Genomic DNA, 26110 nt, shown 5'->3' with positions numbered 1-26110 from the left:
TGTAGTTTATTGTACGGCAATAGAGAATACAGCTGTTGAACACACACATTCACAAAAGATGAAGGTGAAAGACAGCTGCAGGCATTCCCTGATAAAATCTGTATTCTGGGAAGACAGTGCTTCATAGGACTCATAGTAGACTCAAAGGATCTTAAGGCTAGAAGGCCCCTCGGTCTCCAGTCTAGAACGTGGGAAGCGGGTAGTGAGGGCAGGCCACTTCTTGACCATCCCAGCAATGGGCTTTCGCGACTTCAGAATTGGGTAGAGAGAGCAGTTTGGTGCGCAACATCTGCTTTTCCCTTGAAGCCAGGACTCAGGTTGGGTGTCACCCCACAATCTGCCTCAGCATTGGATCGCAAAGCGGTCAAGACGAAGATCAGGAAATCTATGAAGACAGCTTTCCGCGGGTCCTAACAGGGCAAAGGCGAGCGGAAGATGTCTCACGTCGAATTGGCGCTGGAGCGGGTTTCCACCTTCCAAGCAGCGCACAGCGCAGGTAAGAGACCGGGAGATCCCTCTGCGCTCCCGCTGTACACAGTTTTAAACCGGCCCATTCGTTCCACAGTACTGGTTTCAAGTCGGCTCTATAAAATCGGAGCGCCCAGGGTAGGCGGAACAAAAGAAACTACATTTCCCTGCAGGCCGTGGGTACCCGGTCCCAGCCACTCTTTCCGGCGCGTGCCGAGTGGTAGAAGAGACGCCCGGTGTGCAGGCATGGATCCCAGCAGCCGGTGGCGGAACTTGCCCAGCGGGCCCAGCCTGAAGCATTTGACCGACCCTTCTTACGGGATCCCGCGGGAACAGCAAAAGCCAGCATTGCAGGAGCTGACGCGGGCGCACGTCGAGTCCTTCAACTACGCCGTGCGCGAGGGGCTCAGCCACGCGGTGCAGGTGAGCGCGCCGTCCTCCTAGGCTTCCCTTCGCTCTGAGTTGCCGGCGCAGCCAGCCTCTCTGCGACAGGCGGGCGGAGGAGAGGGGCCCGGCGGGGCTGGAGGAGGGAGGCAAAGGCGGAAGTGGGGGCGGGGCGGCGTGTGGAGTGCTGGAGGAGCGGGCAGGAGGACTGAGGCTCGGGGCTTGGGAGGGTGAGGGAAATGATCCAGGAGGTGGGGGGAGTGCGGCACGGGCCTAGGGCAGAGGACCCAGAGAGGTGACGGCGTGGGTGTCACGGTAGAATCTCAAATAGTTGTACTCCTTGACCGTGTGCTAGGCTCAGCGCGGAGGTATCTTGAGGAAGACGGGAGTGAAGTATTAGAGCGAGATTCAGTAGGAAATATTTGGTCCACAGTTAAGTGATTGGTAACATTTGCTCCACATTAAAGTGGTCTAGAGGGTGATGGTAACAGAGTTCAGGTGAAATTGATAAGCATCCACGTGGCCCCAGATGCTGGGCTTAGATGGCGAGGAAGAAGCAAGCCTGTGTTAAGAGACGGTTTTTGGTTTTAAGCGCTGGGAATTATGTTTTGGGTGGAGGTGGTGGAGCCGCGAAGGCAGTTGGTGCCACTTCTCTAGAGAACTGCGCTGCCAAGTGGCTGTGTAGGGTACCTTGGAGCACATGGGAGATGCAGCTAATCCAGGTGTTTGAAAAAGGGCAGGATTCCCAGGATTGAAGAAGAGGGGAAGTGAAGGGGCAGAGCTCAGGAACTCGATCCTGTGCTTACATTGGGTAGGACTTGAGTTATGGGACAGGTAGAATGAAGATGAAGAGCTGTGCCTGAAGATGAAGTCTCTGATGCTTGAACTCTCTTCTGCAAATAAGAGCCACTGAGGCTTCTTTGAAGATTCCCTCACCTTTTTGCAAAAGACAGAATAATTTTGTCTGATGGGAAATAACTTCTGTCATGCCTGGACTCGTGCTGTATCATGTGTATGAGAAAAATTATACATCTACTTAAACGTTAATTGGTACTGGATTTATCAAAACAGTGAAAAAGAGCCCAGGATTGATATGATTAACAAAGGCTCATTCTCAAATAATAGAGCACACGTACATCAGATTTTTTAGGGATGTTATGTAGACCAGCAATTCTCAAACTTTTTGCTTCCAGGACCCATTTCTGCTTTTCAAATTCTTTTTTTTTTTTTTGTCTTTTTGTTGTTGTTGTTGTTGTTGCTATTTCTTGGGCCGCTCCTGCGGTATATGGAGGTTCCCAGGCTAGGGGTTGAATCGGAGCTGTAGCCACCGGCCTACGCCAGAGCCACAGCAATGCGGGATCTGAGGTGTGTCTGCAACCTACACCACAGCTCACGGCAACGCCGGATCATTAACCCACTGAGCAAGGGCAGGGACCGAACCTGAAACCTCATGGTTCCTAGTCGGATTCGTTAACCACTGCGCCACGACGGGAACTCCAGCTTTTCAAATTCTTGATGGATTCACAAAGAACTTTTGTGTCCTCTATTAGAAACTGAGAGTTCCCTCGTGGAGCAGTGGGTTAAGGACCTGGTGTTGTCACTGCTGTGGTGCAGGTTCAGTCCCTGACTGGGAACTTCCACATGCGCTGGGTGCACTCCCCCCCAAATGTTCTTTCTATTAGAAACTCAAATGGAGAAATTTTGGAAATACTAATTCATTGAAAATAGACCAATTTTCTATTAATTTCTTATTTTAAAAAATCCTCTAGAGCAAAAAATAAAATTAGTAGTTGAATGGTATTTTGGTGTATCTTTTTTTTTTTTTTTTTTTTTTTAATCTTTTTTAGGGCTGCACCTGTGGTATATGGAGGTTCCCAGGCTAGGGGTCGAATCAGAGCTGTAGCAGCCGGCCTGCACCACAACCACAGCAACTCAGGATCTGAGCCACATCTTCGACCTACACCACAGCTCAGGGCAACGCCGGTTCCTTAACCCACCAAGCAAGGCCAGGAATTGAAGCCAAGTCTTCATGGATGCTAGTCAGGTTCTTTAACTGCTGAGCCACGACGGGAACTCCTGGTGTATCTTTTTAATGTTTGACTTATTAGAAGACAGCTAGATTCTCATATCTCCTTCTATATTTGATCTCTTATAATATGTTGGTTTGTTTGAAGTACATGAAGAAAATCTGGCCCAGATAGTGACACTGCAATTTAGCTAGTACCATAATACTTTTTGAAAATATTGTTCCATAAAACACATTTTGTGACTGACATTTATAAAGCCCAGGGGAAAACAGCCTTCATCATAGTTTGTTTTGCCCAGTTTCTTTGGAGTAGATCCCTCCATCTCTGAGTCCCAAGTTATGTCTATCATAGTTATCTTTTCAGAATACGGCTGATCCTCATCATTTGGGAATGCCATGCTTGTGAATTACCTCCTCACTGAAGCTTAATGAGATAGTAAGAGAGATTGGCTCTCCACAGAGATACGCAGGATCATTAATGCACCACACCACAGTGGGAACTCCTCGATCTTTTTTTTTTTTTTTTTTTTTTTTGCTTTTTAGGGCTGCACCTGTGGCATATGGACTTTCCCAACCTAAGAGTTGAATTTGAGCTGCAGCTGCCAGCCTACACCACAGCCACGGCAATGCCAGATCTGAGCCACATCTGCAAGCTCTGCCACAGCTTGCAGCAATGGTGGATCCTTAACCCTCTGAGTGAGGCCAGGGATCAAACCTGCATCCTTATGGATACTAGTCAGGTTCTTAACCCACTGAGCTACAATGGGAACTCTTTCCCACTCATTTTTTAAAGCAGATTCAGTGTCCTTTTCAAAATTTATTGGTTTTTCACATTTTTATGCTTTTTGTTGGTGATTTTGCTCTTTTAAGTGGCCATGATGTGTAGGGCTGAAGTGCTGTCCAGTGGCCCTAAGAATGAGAAGGCTGGGAAGTGCCTTAAAGGGAAATTAAAGGCCAGCATCACTGATGAACTTAGATGCAGAGGTCCTCTAAAAAATACTAGCAAACCGAATCCAGCAATATGCTAAAAGAATTATACACCATGATCAAGTGGGATTTATCCCAGGGATTCAAGGATTTTTCAATATTCACAAATCAGTGTGATAACAACACATTAACAGTTGAAGAATAAAAACCATATGATCATCTTGGAGTTCCCGTCGTGGCTCAGTGGAAACGAGTCTGACTGGTATCCACGAGGATGCAGGTTTGATCCCTGGCCTTGCTCAGTGGGTTAAGGATCCTGTCTTGCCATGAACTGTGGTGTAGGTCACAGATGCGGCTCAGATCTGGTGTTGCTGTGGCTGTGTCATAGGCCAGTGGCTACGGCTCCAATTTGACCCCTACCCTGGGAACCTCCATATGCCTCAGGTGCAGCCCTAGAAAGACCAAAAAATAAATAAAAACCACTGAGAGAGGCCAGGGATTGAACCTGCAACCTCATGGTTCCTAGTTGGATTCGTTTCCACTGTGCCGCGATGGGAATTCTTGTTAAAGTTTATTTTAGAATAAAAATATTAAATTCTAAAATAATACCAGTGGTGTTCCCATTGTGGCTCAGCGGGTTGAGAACCTGACAGTGTCTGTAAGGATGCAATTCAATCCCTGGTCTTGATCAGTGAGTTAAGGATCTGGCATTGCTGCAAGCAGCATCACAGGTTGCAGGTGCAACTCAGATTTGGTGTTGCCGCGGCTGTAGTGTAGGCCTCAGCTGCAGCTCCAGTTCGACTCCTGGCCTGGGAACTTCCATAAGCCATAGGTGTGGCTATGAAAAAGGAAAAAGAAAAAAAAAAAAAAACCAGCTTTAGGTAAAATTTTAAAACTTAGAAAAAGTTCAATTCATGAAATGGGGAAGAACCTTCCTTACGTTCTTAGTTCCATTTTGGGCATTCTTATTATTCTAGCACTAAAGCTAGGAGGTTGTTCAGAGTTAATACGTGATGCCCCTTCCTGAGAACAGCAAAGCTCCCCCAGGGAGTGGTGTGGAGAAGCAAGTGCTGTGGAAGGGAAGAACCAGCATGGCCACCTGCTTGCCTCGCTCTGGCTTCAGTATGAGGCCACCATTGAATGACATGTGCAAAGGTCAGCCTGAAGAACGGAGTTAGAGTGTCCTGTCCTAAATCGGAAGGATGTATCTATCCTTGCCCTTAGCAGAAGTCCCGTCTGATTTGCTATGCCTGTAGAGAGTACAAGGTAAGAATAGAGGGGAGGAGTTCTCAGGTGGCTCAGCAGGTTAAGGAGACGGCATTGTCACTACAGCATTGTCACTTTGGCTGGGGTCACTGCTGTGGTGCAGGTTCAGTCCCTGGCCCAGGAATTTTCATATGCTGTGGGCATAGCCAAAAAAAAAAAAAAAAAAATGAGGGGGAGAACAATTAGGAGTTTATATAAAATAAGTAAATAGGGAGTTCCCATTGTGGCACAGTGGAAATGAATCCGACTAGGAACCATGAAGTTGTGGGTTCGATCCCTGGCCTCGCTCAGTGGGTTAAGGATCTGGCGTTGCCATGAGCTGTGGTGTAGGTTGCAGACGTGGCTCAGATCCTGAGTTGCTATGGCTGTGGTGTAGGCCGGCTGCTACAGCTCTGATTTGACCCCTAGCCTGGGAACCTCCATAAGCCACAGGTGTGGCCCTAAATAGACAAAAGACACACACAAAAAAAGTAAACAGCAAGGGCCTGTATAGCATAGGAAAAATACACAATATCTTATAATAACCTATAATGGAGAAGAATCTGAAATATAAACACACACACATACATATTTAATTTAAAACGAGAACAGAGAAAGCAGGCACTTGGTTCAGAAAACAGCTTTATTCTGTACACAACTGAATCCCTAGAGTCTACTGCAGAATCAGACACATGGAAGACGCTCAAAAAAATCCAGTTGGGGCATTATTATTTTAGGTACTGAGGTTGTATGAGAAGACCAGGTGTAGCTTTAGCTGTCTTTTGAGGTGTGTCACATTGGCATTATAGCCATCAGTGCTTGTAGAACACACAGTGCACAGGATTTTAAAGAGTCTTCATGCCTTGGCGATGCAAGCAGGTAACAGTGTGAATTGTATTTCAGGCCATCCCGCCTTTTGAATTCACTTTCAAAGATGAGCGGATTTCTCTTACCATTGTGGATGCTGCCATCAGCCCACCCACGGTTCCAAAAGGGAGCATCTGCAAAGAGCTCAACATTTACCCAGCAGAGTGCCGGGGCCGGAGGAGCACCTACCGGGGAAGGCTGACAGTGAGTACAAGTGACAGCACCCTCTGTATCTTTGGGAATAAGCCTGGTGCCTGGCAAAGTTTATACCAGAATTCTACTTTGTTAGTGTTGTCATCTCAGATAATTTAATTATTTAATTTATAGTCTTCTGGAAGTTCGTGTTAAGGCTCAGCAGGTTTAAGAACCTGACTAGTATCCATGAGGATACAGGTTTGATCCCTGGCCTTGCTCATTGGGTTAAGGATCTGGTGTTGCTGCAAGCTGCAGTGTAGGCCACAGATATGGCTCGGATCTGACCAAGGCCAGCAGCTGCAGCTCTGATTCAGCCCCGAGCGTGGGAACTTCCATATGTCATGGGTGTGGCCCTAAAAAGAAGAAAAAATACGGTCTTCTGTCTTAATCTTTTAAAATATTCATTTGTTCTTATAGATCCAGGTATTTCCTTTTTTACTATATAAATTTTTTCTCTCTTATTTTCCTTTAGGCTGATATCAGCTGGGCAGTGAATGGAATCTCAAAAGGAGTCATCAAACAGTTTCTTGGCTATGTTCCCATCATGGTGAAATCCAAGCTTTGCAACTTGTACAGCCTTTCTCCAAGAGCCCTCATCGAGCACCATGAGGAAGCGGAGGTACCAGCTAGGGTCCGGTGCTCAGGGGCCAGGTGGCAGTAGAAGGTGCCTGAGTTGGGAGTGAGATGACAGTAAGCTTAGGGTCAGAGGGTCTCTTTTCTTTCTCTGCTTCAATTTCCTGATGGGTAAGGCGGGGCATTGATGTCTGCACACTGTGTAGACTTCAGGAGTCTTAGATGAGACAGTGTACAGCGGCAAACACTCCAGTTAGAGAATATTATTATTATGGGGAAAGAATTGGTAGGTTTTTCCCTAATTTTCTGAATCATACACACTTAGAGAGGTATTTAGCTTCATAAATACCTCTCTAAGTGTGTGTCATTCAGAAAATTAAGACAACCCTCAAAGCCTGTCTGAAACGTCTGCTTTACCCGCAGTCAGAGTCTGTGGGCCTGGAGCAGATGTCATCTGCTTTCCCTTCAGTCCTGCCTTCAGCTCTGCTATGTGGCTTTGCAGCACTGAGGAGACGTAATCAGGATGGGCAGACTCTGCCTGAGACACGGAGACCGTTAGGTGGTGGGAAGAGGGTTTGGGTAGCAGAGCTGGGTTTGACACCCAGCTGTTCACTTAGAAGTTGTACACCTTTGGGAAGTTGAATCGCCGTGAGCCTGTGTTCCCTTCTGAAACACAGGACTTGAAGCTCTCCCAGTCATTGTTAGGAGGATTCAATATTACCACATAGAGCAGCCAGTATGTCAGGCCTGCTTCATAGTAGCTCCTTATTTATTACAGAAATGTGATCATAAATGAGACTAAAAATATTTTCTGGAGTTCCCATGGTGGCTCAGTGGTAACGAATCCGGCTAGTATCCATGAGGATGCGGGTTCGATCCCTGGCCTCTCTCAGTGGGTTAAGGATCCAACATTGCTGTGAACTGCAGTGTAGGTCACAGACGTGGCTCGGATCTGGTGTTGCTGTGGCTGTGGTTGTGGCTGTGGCACAAGCTGGCAGTTGCAGCACTGATTTGACCCCTAACCTGGAAACTTACATACACTGCATGTGTGGCCCTAAAAAAGGCCCCCCAAAAAAGTCCTATTTAGCGGATCCAAATTTCTGGTTTCCAGAGCTTTCATACAGTCTAAAGCTTTTTAACTGATGTGGGAAACCATACTCGTCCAGAAGCAAAGTGGTTATGGTTTTCATCTTTAAACTTCTCTCTGGAGGAAGTTGGTTTTGTTTTTTAACATAATTTGCAGACTGCAGCCATTTTATTTTATTTTATTATTTTTTGGAATTCTTTTTTAATGAGAGTCTAGGTACACCAGTAGGGGCGTCCCACATGTCAGTGTCATGGAATGGAAATGGTTAAAAAGTATACAACAGGAGTTCCCGTTGTGGCGCAGTGGTTAACGAATCCGACTAGGAACCATGAGGTTGCGGGTTTGGTCCCTGCCCTTGCTCAGTGGGTTAACCATCCGGCGTTGCCGTGAGCTGTGGTGTAGGTTGCAGACACACCTCAGATCCCGCGTTTCTGTGGCTCTGGCGTAGGCCGGTGGCTACAGCTCTGATTCAACCCATAGCCTGGGAACCTCCATATGCCGTGGGAGCGGCCCATGAAATAGCAACAACAACAACAAAAGACAAAAAAAAAAAAGTATACAACAAATGCATGAAAAGTTTTTAAATACAAAGTATTTTTGCCTCTGTAAGATGATAGAGCAGGATACATTCTTCACATCTTATTATTCAGTAATATGTTTCTCTTCATACCCCAAGATTTTCAAACAAAACAAAACCCCAAAATCTCCTATATTGCTACATGCAGGAAAGAAATAATGTGGCCAACAAAATTTGAGAAGCAGAGAGGGACCTGAACAAGGAGCAGAACCACAGGGAATGTCAGCTAGAAGTATGGGGGGAGGTGAAGTACATTATCAGATTCTGTCAAATTTCTGTAGCAGAAATTTGTCAGACTGGAATCTGACCCAGGCGAGTTGCTAAGAGCTAGTAGAGTCAGACATGTGTGGCTCTTAGAGGAACTGTCAGGAGAACTGCAGCTATTTAGGGACAGACAGGCGGGTTAGGGCCAGTCTGGCAGAGGGAAATCCATTTCCCCCAAAATTTGCTCCCGCATCTCTGCAGCCTCTTCAGTGTGCCGTGGACCCCAGTCTGGAGTTTCCAGGGGCCCATACCCCTCCTGCCTGAGCAGCTCTCCTGCACGTCTGCCTAGGAACGAGGGTGATGATTGCAGTTGGTTGGGTTTATGTTTACAGTTGGTTATAGATCTTTGTTTAACCAATTATATTTTCTCTCTTTGGCAGGAAATGGGAGGCTATTTTATAATCAATGGCATCGAAAAAGTCATCCGAATGTTGATTATGCCTCGCAGAAATTTCCCCATTGCAATGGTAAGGCCAAAATGGAAAAGCAGAGGGCCTGGCTATACTCAGTATGGTAAGTCATAGTGATTTTTGGTATGTATGTTCTTTTAGAAAAGTTGAAGCCATTTTGTTAAAAAGTAGATGCATCCAGAGAGTCTTTGGTATTTTTCTCCCTTACATATAATTTTTTGTTTTTCTGTTAAGCATTTCCGTGTTATACTTTCATAGTGAGAAACCTACTTTCTGTTGTGTTCAATTTTTTTTCAAACTGAATGAACACATGTATTTATGTTATTGTTTCTGATGCTGAAGGGTGCCTGACTCAGCCAGAGGTGGGTATGAACGTTAGAAGTCTTCTGGTTCAGGGTACATGGCACTCCCCTCAGTCTCAGGCTGACAGCGACCTGGCCTCTGTTTGCTCACACTCTGTGACAGTGAGAGTCAGGCTTCACAAAATAGCATTTTGCATTCTGGAGCCCTGCAGTTTATTATATAGTTGAGCTAAAAATCAGTATCCAATGGCATCAGTGTATATTGTACCTAGTGGTGGTGTTACTGAGTTTCTGACTTTTTGCTCTTTATTTCAATAGGAGTTTCAATGCACTGTGTGAGGGAAGAACACTCTGCTGTCAATATGAACCTTCACTACTTGGAAAACGGCACGGTTATGTTGAACTTTATTTACCGGAAAGAACTGTTTTTTCTTCCTTTGGGATTTGCACTGAAGGTGTGACTTCCTGGATACGTTTCTTTTCGTTAGGAAGCCAGTGCCTGGAAGTGGTGTCCCACGCAGGCTGGATAGGTTGTCCTCGTCAGAGTCTGCACCCTGCTAGTTCTCTGCTGCCCCCAACAAGTCACCTCAAGATGCAGTGGCTAAAACATGGCTAAACGTCTCTCTCTCACAATTTCTGTGGTCAAGAATTTGGAAGTGGCTCAGAATTGGGGCCTTTCTGGCTGAGGTCTCAAGAGGTTGCCATGAGAAGTCAGTGGGGGGCGCTGTGGTTTAGAAGGCTTGACTGGGGCTCGAAGATCCCCTTCTGATGGCTGGCAAGTCAGTGCAGGCCACTGGCAGGAGGTCTCAGTTCCTCTCCACCTGGGCCTTTTCCGCTTGGGGCAGCTGCCTCCCTTGGAGAGGTAGCCAGGAGTCATGAGTGAGATGGGAGCTGTAGGGCCTTAGTGGTGCAGACCTGAGAGTCTGAGAGTCATGCCTGGACTTTCATGCCATATTTCATCAGTCCCACAGGCCAGCCCTGGTGCAGCGTAGAAGAGACCAAGCTTGTAGATACCAGGAGGCGAGGTTCGTTGGACCATCTTGGCCCTATCACACAAGCACTGCCCTTATTTTGAAGAGCTCACTTAAATTGAGCAATAGTGGAGTATACTAATTTTTCTTGGGTATTAAAAAAAAATTTAGGAGTTCCCATCGTGGTGCAGTGGAAACGAATCTGACTAGGAACCATGAGGTTGCAGGTTCGATCCCTGACCTTGCTCAGCGGGTTAAGGATCCAGCATTGCCGTGAGCTGTGGTGTAGGTTGCAGACACGGCTCAGATCTGGTGTTGCTTTGGCTGTGGTGTAGGCCAGCAGCTACAGCTCTGATTAGACCCCTAGCCTGGGAACCTCCATGTGCCACGGGTGCGGCCCTAAAAAGACCAAAAGTCAAAAAAAAAAAAAAAAAAAAAATTAGAGAATGATTACTAAATAATTAAGATGGTTTAGTTATTATTAGTGATTTTTAAAAAGAGCCCCTTTTTTTTCTTTTCTAGGCCCTTGTCAGCTTTTCCGATTATCAGATTTTTCAGGAGCTCATCAAAGGGAAGGAGGATGACTCTTTCTTGAGGAACTCTGTTTCTCAGATGTTAAGGATTGTGATGGAAGAGGGATGTGCCACCCAGAAACAGGTCCTTAACTACCTGGGTGAACGCTTCAGAGTAAAAGTCAATCTTCCCGACTGGTACCCAAATGAACAAGCTGCAGAGTTTCTGTTCAAGTATGTGTGCTTTTGCCTAAACTTTCTTGGGAGGGGAGGGTGTCCTCGGTTCCTTGTATCAATGTGGTTGGGGCTGGTGAGTCATCTGGGAGTTCTTATGCCTTCGGGGTAGGATTCTGCTTTAGCAAAGTAGGGATGAGCTTTGTTTCTGCAGCCCATCCTCACCTTTCTTTTTCTGGTGGTTTCGTTTTATTTTATTGTACTTTTGGAACTTTGATGTAGAAGTTCCCGCTGTGGTTCAGTGGGTTAGTGATCAAGATTGTCGCTGTGGAGCCTGCCTGTTCAATCCCTGGCCCAGCTCAGTGGTTTAGGGATCTGGCGTGGCATCTGTGGTATAGGTCACAGCTCCAGCTCAGATTCGATCCCTGGGCCAAGGAACTTCCATATGATGCAGAGACAGCTGGGAAAAAAAATTTTTTTTAAACTTTTATTTCATAGAATTAATTCCAGAATTGCTGCAAAAATAATACATTGGACACTCCAATGTATTACGAGTCATTAACATTTTTACTACTGTGCTTTATTACTTTCTCTGCACATCCATCAATGCTTTTCTTTCTGCATTATCTGCAGGCGTCACGTTCCCTTATTTTCCCCAGTGCTAGGACTGAGTCTTCTGTAACCACTGCATGATTGTTGAATTTCCAGGTAGAGCTATCCTGTCACATCTGTAGCCACAAGTAGCCTTAAGCCATATGTTGAGTACTTGAATTCTTTTCCTTTTTTTTTTCCTGCTTTTTAGGGCTGCACTTCGGCATTATGGAAGTTCCTGGGCTAGGGACCGAATCAGAGCTGTGGCTGCTGGCCTTTGCCACAGCCAGATTCGAGCCACATCTGTGACCTATGCTGCAGCTTGTGGCAACGCCAGGTCCTTAATCCACTGAGCAGGGCCAGGGATCAAACCAGAGCCCTCATGGATACTTGTCATGTCCTTAACCCACCTAGCCACAACCGAAACTCTGAATTCTTAATTCTACTTAATTTTAATTAACGAAATAGCCGCGTGTGGCTTATCCCTACCTTGTTGGCCACCACAACTCTAGACTTTGTGACTGTTCTGTTTTTGCTTTTGTTGCCAGTAAAGGTGAAAAGCCGGGTTTTGAAAGTGAGAAAGGACTTTGAGAAGAACGGATTGGGGACCTCAGTTAGTAGGACATCAAATGGTATTAGTGGCTGAATTGTTTGAAGCTTTTTCTTTCCATTTTGGCAGCGAGTGCATCTGTATCCACCTGAAATCCAACACCGAAAAGTTTTACATGCTTTGTCTCATGACCCGGAAGCTCTTTGCTTTAGCCAAAGGCGAGTGCATGGAGGAGAATCCCGACAGTTTAGTGAATCAAGAAGTCCTGACCCCAGGTCAGCTCTTCCTCATGTTTCTAAAGGTAAATGCAGGTCGTTCACCCTGAGTGGTCCTACCTCCTGGGGGTGGTGTGGCCACATCCGGCAGAATTGTCTTCTACATGTTTAGAATTTCTAGTTTGGGTGTTTATATAGTCTTTTTTTTTTTTTTTTTTCCTATTTTTTTGTTTGTTTAGCAGTGAGGGACTTCGTCAGAGATCTCAGCTTGTGCCAGATTCATAAGTTTCTTTAATGTTTTTATATAAGCTAGGCATAAATATCAGATCTGGGTCATTACATTGATGATAAAGGGTAAATGGCCTATATACATACGTAGAGTCATTCTCCGTTATTCACAGATTCTGTGCTTGTGAAATCACTTATTCACAAACATTTATTTGTAACCCGATAGTATCTGTACTCTCATCACTTTCGTGGTCGTTTGCAGACATTTCCTCTTCTCTGTCTTGTGTTTCCTCTTCCTTTTCCATTATGTCTCACCTTTTATAAGAGAAGAAAGTGTCAGTCTTTCCAGCTGGTTTGTTGGCCACCTTGTAAGTTGGGTGTAATCTGGGGACTCTTGAGGTCTTGGTAGTTCCTGTTCTTGGGCAATGGGCTGCTGCTTTACCTCAAGGCTTTGTTGTTGTTGCCTGTTTCTGGGATTGAAGCTCTTCTGATTGCTTGATAAGAGCATTTGAATTAAAAAACCGGAGTTCCTGTCCTGCTCAGTGGTAATGAACCCGACTAGGATCCATGAGGACACAGGTTCGATCCCTGACCTCGCTCAGTGGGTTAAGGATCCTGTGTTGCCATGAGCTGTGGTGTAAGTTGAATTGTGCCTTGCTGTGGCTGTGGTGTAGGCCAGCAGCTATAGTTCTGATTTGACCCCTAGCCTGGGAACTTCCATTAGTGTGGGTGATCTCAATCAGTAGTGATTTGCTCCACCTCAAGGTCAAGGGACCTTCAACACTGTTTGGAGCCATTTTTGGTTGTCACAACTTGGGGGTGAGGGTTCAAGAGCCCACAGTGCCCCTCTTCCCAAAGAGCTGTCCACCCTGGTGTCCACAGTGCCAAGAAACTCTGATCTGAAGAAGCTTCTGTCTTCTGTATACTAAATGCCTGATGTGTAATAGTACATTGAAAACCTGTTTTTCAGGTTTATAATTTAGATGTTTTACATGTCAAATGTATGAAATAGTGGACCTTTGTTAAGGATATGCAGACTGTGTAACAGAAAATATGAAACCTAGGGTAATTAAAGCACCTAGAAATTAAATTTCTTTTCCTTCTTTCAGGAAAAATTGGAAGCTTGGTTGGTGTCTATTAAGATAGCTATAGATAAGAAGGCTCAGAAAACCAGTGTGTCCTTAAACACTGAAAATTTGATGAAGATTTTAAATCTGGGAATAGACCTCACCAAGCCATTCGAATACCTTCTTGCTACTGGGAATCTACGTTCTAAAACAGGTAAAATTAAAAAGACGGGCTTCATTTAGTGATGATTTTCAAATTATTTGCTTAATAGAGATTTATTTAAGAATGAATTTCTGAGGAGTTCCCGTTGTGGCTCAGCGGTTAACGAATCCGACAAGGAACCATGAGGTTGCAGGTTCGATCCCTGGGCTTGCTCAGGGGATTAAGGATCCGGTGTTGCCGTGAGCTGTGGTGTAGGTCACAGACACGGCTCGGATCCCGCGTTGCTGTGGCTCTGGCGTAGGCTGGCGGCTACAGCTCCAATTGGACCCCTAGCCTGGGAACCTCCATATGCCGTGGGAGTGGCCCAAGAAATGGCAAAAAGACCAAAAAAAAAAAAAAAAGGAAAGAAAAAAAAATGAATTTCTGAGAGTTCCTATTGCAGCTTAGCAGTAATGAACCTACCTAGCCCATGAGGATGTCAGTTCAATCCCTGGCCTCTCTCAGTGGGTTAAGGATCCAGTGTTGCCGTGAGCCCTAGTGTAAGCTGGCAGCTTCAGCTCCAATTTGACCCCTAGCCTGGGAAATTCCATATGCCACAAGTGTGGCTCTAAAAAGCAAAAAAAAAAAAAAAAAAAAAAAATGAACTTCATCAAAGGCGGATTTCAGGTTACAAATTTTGATAGGTGGATGTTGGCCTAAAGGCTGTAGACAAGTTGTCTGTATAGCTTTATTCTATTTTTAATGGTCACATGCGTTTTCTATGCCTCCTTCTAGAAAACTAAAGACAGCTTAGCTCTGAGGAAAGGTTACCTAGGTGGGGAGTCTAGGAGGCTTGGTATACATGCCCTTCCCTAAACCAGTTACATCAGAATGACTGGAAAATTTTAAAAAATGGTTAGAGCCCAGAAATCTGCTTTTTTTTTAAAAAAAGAAAAAACTATGGGAGTTCCCTTCGTGGCTCAGTGGTTAACAAATCCGACTAGGAACCATGAGGTTGCAGGTTCAATCCCTGGTCTTGCTCAGTGGGTTAAGGATCCGGTGTTGCCGTGAGCTGTGGTTTAGGTTGCAGACTCAACTTGGATCCGGCGTTGCTGTTGTGTAGGCCGGTGTCTACAGCTCCAATTAGACCCCTAGCCTGGGAACCTCCATATGCTGCGGGTGCAGCCCTAGAAAAGACAAAAAAACAAAACAGTTCTTCTAATGCAGATTCTTTTTTTTTTTTTTTTTTTTTTTTTTTCTTTTTCTTTTTTTGGCCATGCCATATGGAGTTCCCAGGCTAAGGATCAGATCCCAGCCACAACTGTGGCAACGCCAGATCCTTAACCCACTGTGCTGGGCCGTGGAATCAAACCTGTGTCCCAGCGCTCCCAAGACACCACTGATCCCATTGCACCACAGCAGGAACTCCAGATGCAGGTTCATTAAGAGCTGACATGCTTGTGTGTCATCCAGCCTTCTGAGATGAGTCCCATTTAATTACTTGCTATTGTATTATTAATTTAATAAAGGAGAATGTGTAGAGGAGATGAGGAAAGAGTCAAGGCTAATACAAGTTGGTGAAATTTGGGGGTTTTTGCTATTTTTTGTAACCCCTTCTTCTACCAGAGCTGAGTAACCTCAGTAATAACCCACTTTGTGATCTTTAGGTTTGTGCTCTGAGGTTTTGTCATCTTTTCATCACCTCCAATACAAATTTTCGATGATTTTTGTTTTATGAAGGTCTTGGCTTCCTGCAGGATTCTGGACTCTGTGTCGTGGCTGACAAGCTGAACTTCATACGCTACCTCTCCCACTTCCGCTGTGTGCACAGAGGGGCTGATTTTGCCAAGATGCGGACGACCACGGTGCGCAGGCTGCTGCCAGAGTCCTGGGGCTTCCTCTGCCCCGTGCATACCCCTGATGGGGAGCCCTGTGGTCTGATGAACCACTTAACCGCCACGTGCGAGGTCGTCACCCAGTTCGTGTATACAGCCTCTATTCCAGCTTTGCTCTGCAGCTTGGGTAGGTGGGGCACAGCCATCAGCGGGCCTGTGTGCTTGTGGGGGTTTTAGCAGGTGCAAAGCTACTAAGTTGTGCTTCTGCGTGAGTTGAGCAGAGAATTCCTGCAGGGATGATGAGTGAAGCATTGGGGATAACCTGTGACATTTGGGGAAACACCTGCTGTCTTCAGAAGGTGTTTATGGCTCATGAAAGAGTGTTCTTAAAGTTCTTGGTAATTGCAATACTTCTGTAAAGTCACCATTGGCACTGAATTAGCAGATACTGAGGTACTGCTTCTGGGGGAACAGGGATTAGGTTCTTGCAAGTCTCTTGTCATAACACCTTCCTCACTTGATTGGTACATAGCCTTGTTTTGTGTTTCTGTTTAAAGATGCCTTAGTCAATATATATTGTTGATCCACTAACATCGAGCCCTCAGCCAACAGCACCATAACTCTGAGCTTATCTAACACAGTTTTCCAGCCTTGTGCTTGGGAGCCAGGACTTTATTTAGTACTGTGCTTGAAGGCCATTTTAAATAGCAAAGTCTCCAATGAAAAGCACAAAGATGCAAAAAATAAATAAATAGGGCCTGGGACAGACCATGGGAAGGATGTCTGTCTATAGTATTAGCTGAGACCGGCAAACTGCACGTCACCTCCTTTGACCTCAGCTGGGAATTCGTGTCTCAGACAACTCAAAATTTTCACTGAATGTCCTCTGGTGATCGGAAAAGTGCCACTAGTATGAAGCTGGGGTTGCAAATAAATTTTAGCAAGTAGGCAGATTTGTGTTGCGTGAATAATGCAGATCAATTATAATTAGATTTTTGGGGAGAAGTTGGTATGTTTACATGGCTCAGAAATAAAAAAGTGTATGGTAAAAAGCCTCCCTTACACCCCTGTCTGCAGGGTGCTCTCTAGGGGCAATTGCAGACACGCAATTTGGGGGGTCCTTGCTGAAATGATTTAGAAATTTACTCAAGAATACAAAAACATTCTGCTTTAGAGATAAGATGCCTAGATGTCTAAAATGGTGATGCCGACATTGAACCCATCTGGAGGGAATTTAAATGTTGGGGAAAGGAGCCTGAGGTGATGGTTCTGTGTGTTCGATTTCCCCAGGGGTCACTCCCGTGGACAGTGCACCACATCGGCGGTACAGCGAGTGCTACCCTGTCCTCCTGGATGGCGTCATGGTTGGCTGGGCAGACAAGGAGCTCGCTCCTAGCATCGCTGACTCCCTCCGACATTTTAAGGTGCTCTTGAGTTCTTGTGAGGTGTTTTGTCCCTCCATCTTAGCTGTTTGGTCTTTTTCTTGTTGTCAAGGAAGCCCCAGGGCCTTCTCCAGGGTCAAGGGCTCTAGAGGCCAGAAGCTGATCCCAAAAGTGCCTTTTACATTCTCTCTGGTGGCAGCCAGCATCTTACCTTATACTCACCTCATTGGTTGGGGTTAGTGACAGGTATTTAACCTGTACTACCCCCTTTTTTCTGTGGTGGTGGTTTTATTGAGGGCTCTGGTCCACTCACTAACACATTTTTAACTTTCTTTTTCTTTGTAAATATTAGTGGCGTATAGGGGACCCTAAAATACAGACTTTATATTTCAAGTAATATTAAAGATATGCCAGATACAAGTCATCCTGTTGCCTACTGGGATTTGAAAATATATTAAAAAAAAAAAGGAGTTCCTGTCATGGTGCAGTGGTTAACGAATCCGACTAGGAACCATGAGGTTGTGGGTTCGGTCCCTGCCCTTGCTCAGTGGGTTAAGGATCCGGCATTGCCGTGAGCTGTGGTATAGGTTGCAGACGTGGTTCGGATCCCGCGTTGCTGTAGCTCTGGTGTAGGCCAGTGGCTACAGCTCCGATTAGACCCCTAGCCTGGGTACCTCCATATGCCGCGGGAGCGGCCCAAGAAATAGCAAAAAGACAAAAAAAAAAAATTTTTTTTTAAAATAAATAAATAAAAGTCAGGTAGAGGAGGGAGTTCCCGCTGTGCCATGGGGGTTTAAGAATGTAACCACAGTGGCTTGGGTCGCTGCAGAGGTGCTGGTTCGATCCCAGTGCAGTGGGGTTAAGGATCTGGCGTTGCCACAGCTGCAGCTTGGATTCAGTCCCTGGCCCAGGAATCCATATGCCGCAGGGCAGCCAAAAATAAAAATTGACATTCACAAGTCTCTGCTTTATAAAAAGAATTAGAACGTTTTCTTAGTTTTCAGTGCTCTGGAAGAGCTTAGGAAGCATTAGGTTATCTAGTCTTAGATCTGCTAGAGTTCCCCTGTGTAACCATCTGCTTCTAGTGCTCTCTTTGGGGATAGTTCCTTTAAAAACTGAGAATTTTGATTTATTAATTTGAACCTTCTTCTCTACTCTGTCTCATTAATTTCAGGTTTTATCTTTAGTGTTGTTTTTGTTGGTTTTTTGCGGCTGCACCTGCAGCATGCAGAATTTTCTGACCAGGGCTCAAACCTTTGCCACAGCAGCAACCCAAGCCACTGCAGTCACAGCTCCAGATCCTTAACCCCCAAGCCACAAGAGAACTCCTAATATGATTTCTTTACTTGTACTTTTTTGGGGTTATTTTGTTCTTTTATTTTTATTTTTGGCTTTTGAGCTTGGAGTTTAACTTATTTATTTTCATTCTTTATTTATTTTATTTGCTTTTTCTGGGGCTGCACCTGTGGCATATGGAAGTTCCCAGGCTAGAGGTTGAATCAGAGCTGTAGCTGCCAGCCTACACCACAGCCATAGCAACATGGGATCTGAGCTATGTCTGCAACCTACACCACAGCTCACCGCAACGCTGGATCCTTTAACCCACTGAGCGAGGTCAGAGATTGAACCCGCATCCTTAGGAATTCCTTACCACTGAGCCACAATTGGAACTCCCATTCTTTGATTTTATTGATGGGGAGTTTAACTGTGAATTGCAATACAAGTTTCATTATTTTTCACATTTCTGTAATTTTAGTTTGTATTTCTCCGTTCATCATTTGTATTTTTGTTTGTTTTTAAATCCCAGATGGAAGGGCCTTTTCATTGAATACATTTAAAAATACAACCGGTAATCTACTCTATTTTAGACATCAGAGAACAACATTTCATTTAGTGTATCGATACACACATTCTTGTTTACCTTTGCCCCAGTCTCTGTCATTACCAGTTTGCCTGAGAGTGGGACCGAGCCCCCAAGGAGGAGGGTTTCTTCCAACTCTGGTTATGGGGTGACTGGCCACCTGTGTGGGGTTGAGACTGAAGGGGCACTAAGTCTGCTAACTGCGTAACTGAGTTCACTTCTTATGACAAGTTGTTCATGTTTCATCTCCTGCATTGTACCAGCCTCCCAGGTGGCAGAGGGATGGCTGTAAAACACGTCACTTATTCACTGAACTCGCTTGTTGTTGAAACCAGGTGTTGAGAGAAAAAAGAATTCCTCCCTGGATGGAGGTGGTCCTGATCCCCATGACAGGAAAACCAAGTCTGTACCCAGGATTGTACCTTTTCACCACGCCTTGCAGACTGGTGCGGCCTGTGCAGAACCTGGGATTAGGCAGAGAAGAACTAATTGGAACTATGGAACAGGTACATTGAAGCAGTTTTCATGCTCATCAAACCTGAGAGAGGGCTGGTGGGCCCATGGCCTGCCTTTCCCATCCTGCCCCCCCCCCCCCCGCCTTGTTCCTTTGTGGCCAGCTCTGCCTCTGCTTCGGGTGGTGAGACTGAAATATTTCGTTAGATGCAGAATCTTTGCTTATATCTCTGTAGTTACAAAACTGTGTACTTTGTGCTACTAAATAATTTTCCCTCCTTCCCATCCCCCTTCACAAATGGATCAGGTTGGATTTCGTTTTTTTGGTTTTTTGGTTTTTTGCCACCATGCCTGCAGCATGTGGAAGTTCCCAGGCCAGCGATCAAACCCAGATCACAGTGTAACAATGCCAGATCCTTAACCTGTGGAGCCACCACGGAACTCCCAGACCAGGGTCGACTTAGAATGAAAAGTGTCAGGCATGTGGTATTCTAAGTGGATCCTTTCAGTGTTCATGTGCTGGGTGGGAAGGTTTTCTTTCAAGTCTCTGAGGCCCCATCTCAATGAGGTAGTGAGAGCTAATACATGTCAGCAGTCACAGGAATCTTGGGCCTTGGCTTCCTCACCCTTCCTCTTTTCCCAGATCTTCATGAATGTTGCCATCTTTGAGGATGAGGTTTTGGCTGGAGTTACCACCCACCAGGAGCTCTTCCCTCACAGCCTGCTGAGTGTGATCGCCAACTTCATCCCGTTCTCTGACCACAACCAGAGTCCGAGGAACATGTACCAATGCCAGATGGGTAAGGTGGACCAGAGGGTGCTGATAGCCATACGTATAGAAGAAAAGGGCTTGTAATTTCTAACTTTGAAATAACTTCGAACTCAGAGAAGAGGCACAAGTTATAAGAATAATACAAAGAACTCCCATAATTATGCTTTATTTGCACTGTTTTCCACTTGAAAATGAGCTGCAGACACAATACTCCTTTACCCTTAAATAATTCAATGTGTAATTCCTAACAACAAGGAGTTCCACTTAACATAACCAAGGACAGTTATTAAAATCACCCCCTCTCTTGGAGTTCCCGTAGTGGCGCAGCGGAAACGAATCTGATTAGGAACCATGAGGTTTCAGGTTCGATCCCTGGCCTCACTCAGTGGGTTAAGGATCCAGCCTTGTCATGAGCTGTGGTGGAGGTCGAAGATGCGGCTCAGATCCGGCGTGGCTCTGGCTGTGGTGTAGGCCGGCAGCTGTAGTTCTGATTAGACCCCTAGCTTGGGAACCTCCATATGCCATGGGTGCAACCCTAAGAAGACAAAAGACAAAAAAAAAAAAAAAATCACCCCTCTCCTCCCAGCAGTGTTACTATCCCATAGTTTGTATATATGCTTTACATCCCCTTTTTATGCATTTATTACACCACCCAGATGTCCATAAACTAGGTCTAGAATTGTTTGGGATGTAGAAGATGTATGTACATAAATAGTATCATATCCAACGGCATTCTGTACTGAACTTATGTTGCTACATGAGGGTCTACTTCCATTTTTTCACGCTATGTATTATTAGTCTGTAGTAAACAGCCGGCATGATTTATTCATTACCCTGTGATGAATAATTAGTTTCCAATTTTATATGTCACCTTTATAATCAAGGGAGAAAAAACAAAATGCTAATTTTTTCCCTTTGCAGGTAAGCAAACCATGGGCTTTCCTCTTCTCACGTTTAAAGACCGATCAGATAATAAACTGTATCGGCTTCAGACTCCACAAAGCCCTCTAGTGAGACCGTACATGTATGATTATTATGACATGGATAACTACCCAATTGGGACAAATGCCATTGTTGCTGTCATTTCTTACACTGGCTATGATATGGAAGATGCCATGGTAAGTTCTAAGAGATGCAGTTCCATTCTTCTCATGTTTCACTTCTTCATTTACTGTGAGATTCCCAAAGGAGTAATTTCTGTGCCACTGAGTGCCTAGTATTTGGTGTGTGAGTGTTCTGTTAAATACTTAATTCCTGGTCTGAGGGGAAAGTGATGAGCTTTGTGGGATATCACTAAATATTCATAGGCATGTAGGCTGCAGGCTTTGAGTGCAGAGTTGGAACAGGTGGCAAATGAATGTGTACTAGTATTGGAAACATCTACCTTTTATCTTCATGCGTGATTAGGTTTTAAATCATTGATACTGTCTGAGTTTTAATAGCACAAGTGATTTAGGAAGCGAGGATAGTTTTAAAATGAAATGACAGGTGTCTTAAACCAGGTGTTGTAATTCTAACCAGTTTTATTTTTAAAACCCTCATTTGGCTTCAGTCTCTTGAATTAATGATTCTTGGCCTTGACAGATTCTGAATAAGGCCTCTTGGGAGCGAGGCTTTGCCCATGGAAGTGTCTACAAGTCTGAGTTCATAGATCTGTCTGAAAAAATTAAACAAGGTGATGATAGTCTGGTGTTTGGTGTCAGACCTGGTGACCCACGGGTTGCGCAGAAGCTGGATGATGATGGATTGCCATTTGTTGGAGCACAGCTGCAGTATGGAGATCCGTATTATAGCTACCTGAACCTCAACACCGGGGAAAGCTTTGTGGTGTACTATAAGTAAGCAAGCATACTCAGTGCCATTTTTTAAAAAAGCTTTTTCTCAGTGAAATTGCTGGAGGTCAATTAATGTTGTTTTTCAACAGGAGAATTTTTGGAGAAAATGTAAATTATTAACTGAAAGGGCATTTTTTATTTTTATTTTATTTTTTTGTCTTTTCTAGGGCTGCACCCACCGCATGTGGAGGTTCCCAGACTAGGGGTGTAATTGGAGCTGTACCCTCTGGCTTACGCCAGAGTCACAGCAACTGGGGATCTGAGCCACGTATGCAACCTACACCACACCATGGCAACACCGGATCCTTAACCACTGAGCGAGGCCAGGGATTGAATCCACAACCTCGTGGTTCCTAGTGAAATTCATTAACCACTGAGCCGTGATGGGAACTCAGAAAGGGCTTTTTTTTTTTTGTCTTTTTGCCATTTCTTGGAACGCTCCCTTGGCATATGGAGGTTCCCAGGCTAGGGGTCGAATCCGAGCTGTAGCCGCTGGCCTATGCCAGAGCCACAGCAACGCGGGATCTGAGCTGAGTCTGCGACCTACACCACAGCTCACAGCAATGCCGGATCCTTAACCCACTGAGTGAGGCCAGGGATGGAACCTGCAACCTCATGGTTCCTAGTCGGATTCGTTAACCACTGAGCCGTGATGGGAATTCCGAAAGGGCATTTTTTGAAAGAATTCTGTGGTCTGTTGTACCATCTTTTTTTTTTCAAATTTTCCTATTATACCTGATGATTTATTTATTTATCTGTGATTTATTTTAAAACTATATGATTCAAACTTGATCATCTGTTTCATACACGTTGTTAGTAATGTTTCCTAGCTAAAATGTTGAATTCATTGTGCCTCTTGTTAAAAATAAATTTTTTAAGCTTATTTTACAACTGTAAAATTGGTTTCAATAGTAGGTCTTCAGTTGCCTTATCTTGCTAGTATTCTTTCAGCTGAACACAGTTCTGTAATGAACATAATCAGTAGTCTTACGCATAAATACTTTTAGGAATTCCAGCTCTTAAGTGTATTGGAGAATAGGGGTAACAGTAAGTTTTGCAAGTATCCTTTATGAAGCACTAAATATATCAGTAAAACTTAGTATCTCCCAATGTTTAAACAAATATTTTCACTTTTTGTCCCTTTTTTTTTGTAGGAGTAAAGAAAACTGTATTGTGGATAACATCAAGGTGTGCGGTAATGACACCGGAAGTGGCAGGTTCAAGTGTGTTTGCATCACGATGCGAGTCCCTCGGAACCCAACTATTGGGGATAAATTTGCCAGTCGTCATGGGCAGAAGGGCATCTTGAGCAGGTTGTGGCCGGTGGAGGACATGCCATTCACAGAGAGCGGGATGGTCCCGGACATTCTGTTCAATCCTCACGGTTTTCCATCCCGCATGACCATCGGTATGTTGATCGAGAGCATGGCAGGAAAGTCTGCAGCTTTGCATGGTCTCTGCCATGATGCTACACCCTTCATCTTCTCAGAGGAGAACTCAGCCCTGGAATACTTTGGTGAGATGCTGAAGGCTGCCGGCTACAACTACTACGGCACGGAGAGATTGTACAGTGGCATCAGTGGGCTGGAGCTGGAGGCAGACATCTTCATAGGCGTGGTTTATTACCAACGCTTACGCCACATGGTCTCGGACAAATTCCAAGTGAGAACAACAGGAGCCAGAGACAGAGTCACTAACCAGCCTATTGGGGGAAGAAATGTCCAGGGTGGAATCCGTTTTGGAGAGATGGAGCGGGATGCTCTCTTAGCACACGGTACATCTTTTCTCCTTCACGACCGCCTCTTCAACTGCTCGGATCGGTCGGTGGCCCACGTGTGTGTGAAATGTGGCAGTCTGCTCTCCCCATTGTTGGAGAAGCCACCCCCGTCGTGGTCCGCCATGCGCAACAGAAAGTACAGCTGCTCTCTGTGTAATCGCAGTGACACCATCGACACGGTTTCCGTGCCTTATGTCTTTCGGTATTTTGTGGCTGAACTGGCAGCTATGAACATCAAAGTGAAACTGGATATCATTTAACTTGATGCTGGCCTTTGGGTCAGGATCACTGTTGGGTTAAAACAGAATGTAACTTTGTAACTTTAGTTCAGTGAGGCTATTGATGGGTTACTTGGGAGCTTTTCAAGGTTTTCAGAGCTCTCAGCCAAGACCCGGCAACTAAGAATTTGGTTTCTGAGTCTCTCTGTCATAATTACTACTGAAGATCATTTTCAGTGTATTTGCTCAGAGATTCCATAAGTATCTTTTTTTTAAATGGTACATTGATAAAAAGGAAATTCAGGGAAAAGTCTTTCCAACCCCATGTTTTTTTATCCTGCTTTTACCAGCAGTGACTCTCAGACCTTTATTTGTCCATGTGGAGCACAGCAGCCCAATATAAATACAGTATAAGTCATATGTGTAACTTTATATTTTCTTATATCCACATTAAAGTAATAACAAGAGGTAGGACTGTTTTTAACAGCTTTGTTGGAGTGTAATTGTTACACAAAAAAGGCACCTATTTAATGAATATAATCTAGTGGCTTGAACAGAAGCATACACCTGTGAAGGACCACCACAATCATGGTAATAAACACCACCTCCAGAAGTTTCCTTGTGCTCCTTTGGGTTGTGTTTCTTTGGCTGGTTTTTTTGGCAAGAACCATAAGCTTGGGAGTTCTCTTGTGGCGCAGCAGAATCTGATGTGTCACTGTAGCGGCCTGGGTCACTTCTGTGGCACCAGCTCAATCCCAGGAATTTCCACATGCTGTGGGTGTGGCCAAAAATGAAAAAAAAAAAAAACAAAAACAAAAAACGAGCTTAACACCTACCCTTTTAACAAATGTTTAATAAGTGTATGATACGGTACTGATGATAGATACAACAGTGTAAGCAAATCTCTAGAATTTACTCATTGGGTATAAGTGGAACTTTATACCCAGTGAAGAGCAGCTCCCCATTTCCCCTTCCTCCAGTCCCTGATAACCATCGTTCTGCATCCTGGTTCTCTGGGTTTGACTAATTTAGCTACCTCATACCTCATCCAGTATCTGTCCTCGAACTAGCTTATTTTTACCTAGCTTAATGTCTCCTACATTCATCCATGTTGCATATGGCAGAATTTCCTTTTTTTTTAGGGCTGCACCCACAGCATAGAGGTTCCCAAACTAGGGGTTGAATTGGAGCTACAACTGCTGGCTGGCACCACAGCCAGAGCAACGCCAGATCCAAGCTGCATCTTCGACCTATACCACAGTTCACAGCAACGCCACGTCCTTAACCCACTGAGTGAGGCCAGGGATCAAACCCACAACCTCATGGTTCCTAGTTGGATTCATTTCCACTGTGCCATATGGTTACTCCAGAATCTCCTTTTTAAGGCCATATAATACTCCATTGTGTGTATGTAGCATATATTCTTCATCTCTTGATGTTAATTTAGGTTGTTTCCATATCTTAGAAATAATGTCAATACTAATATTTAATGTAATACAGCCAAAATGACATAGTGAATATTAAAAATTTACTGAGATATTTTACATTTTTTTATACTAAATCTCTAAAATCTAGTAGCTGTTATTTTCTTACCTGTGTACAATATCATATTTTATATCATTGTATTGTCTCCTGCTGATGGACATTTGGGCTGTTCCTTCCTTGGAACAGTTCTGGCAACAGACAATCTTGTATTCACTTCTGCAAACTTAAAGTGCTTTTTGATGTTAAAACTTTACTAAGATAATTCTTTATTGAATCTGGCTTTACGTTTCTCTCACTAATCATAAGGCACATAGGGCTAGACAGAAAAATCTATCCATTCCTGATATTTCCGGGCTTTTCTTCATGAAAGTTTTGAAAAAATAGGGCAAAGCACATTGAATCTATTGGCTGATAGTTATTCCTACCATTAGTAGAATCCAAATAGAATTTCCCACCTCATTCCAGTCTCTATTTCATAGTCCCAGAGCTGAGGTCTTTTGTCGTTTTTCAGTTGGTTGGTTGACTATTTAGAGGCTCTTAAAATGTTTTTTAAGAAAAGATTTATTTTTATTTTTATTTTTTTTTAGGGTCCCATCCACAGCACATGGAGGTTCCCAGGCTAGGGGTTGAATCAAGCCATAGCTGCCAGCCTGCACCACAGACACAGCACCATCAGATCCAAGCCACACCTGTGGCCTACACTGTGGCCCACACTGC

At 44.6% G+C, this 26110-nt stretch overlaps 1 protein-coding gene across 1 annotated transcript; it reads left to right on the top strand.

Moving 5' to 3' along the window:
* Positions 413-25664, top strand: POLR1B (RNA polymerase I subunit B). Its single transcript, XM_003124801.6, has 15 exons — positions 413-891; positions 5954-6121; positions 6585-6731; positions 8994-9126; positions 9644-9780; positions 10819-11042; positions 12253-12424; positions 13676-13847; positions 15516-15797; positions 16901-17034; positions 19189-19359; positions 19950-20106; positions 21000-21196; positions 21663-21916; positions 23068-25664. Exons 1-15 carry the CDS (start codon positions 436-438, stop codon positions 23948-23950), a joined length of 3687 nt encoding a protein of 1228 aa, XP_003124849.4. The 5' UTR covers positions 413-435; the 3' UTR covers positions 23951-25664.

Source organism: Sus scrofa, chromosome 3 (assembly GCF_000003025.6).
Source record: "Sus scrofa isolate TJ Tabasco breed Duroc chromosome 3, Sscrofa11.1, whole genome shotgun sequence".
Classification (NCBI taxonomy): domain Eukaryota; kingdom Metazoa; phylum Chordata; class Mammalia; order Artiodactyla; family Suidae; genus Sus; species Sus scrofa.
Note: the sequence above shows the minus strand (reverse complement) of the source record. Positions and strands in the feature narration are given on the sequence as shown.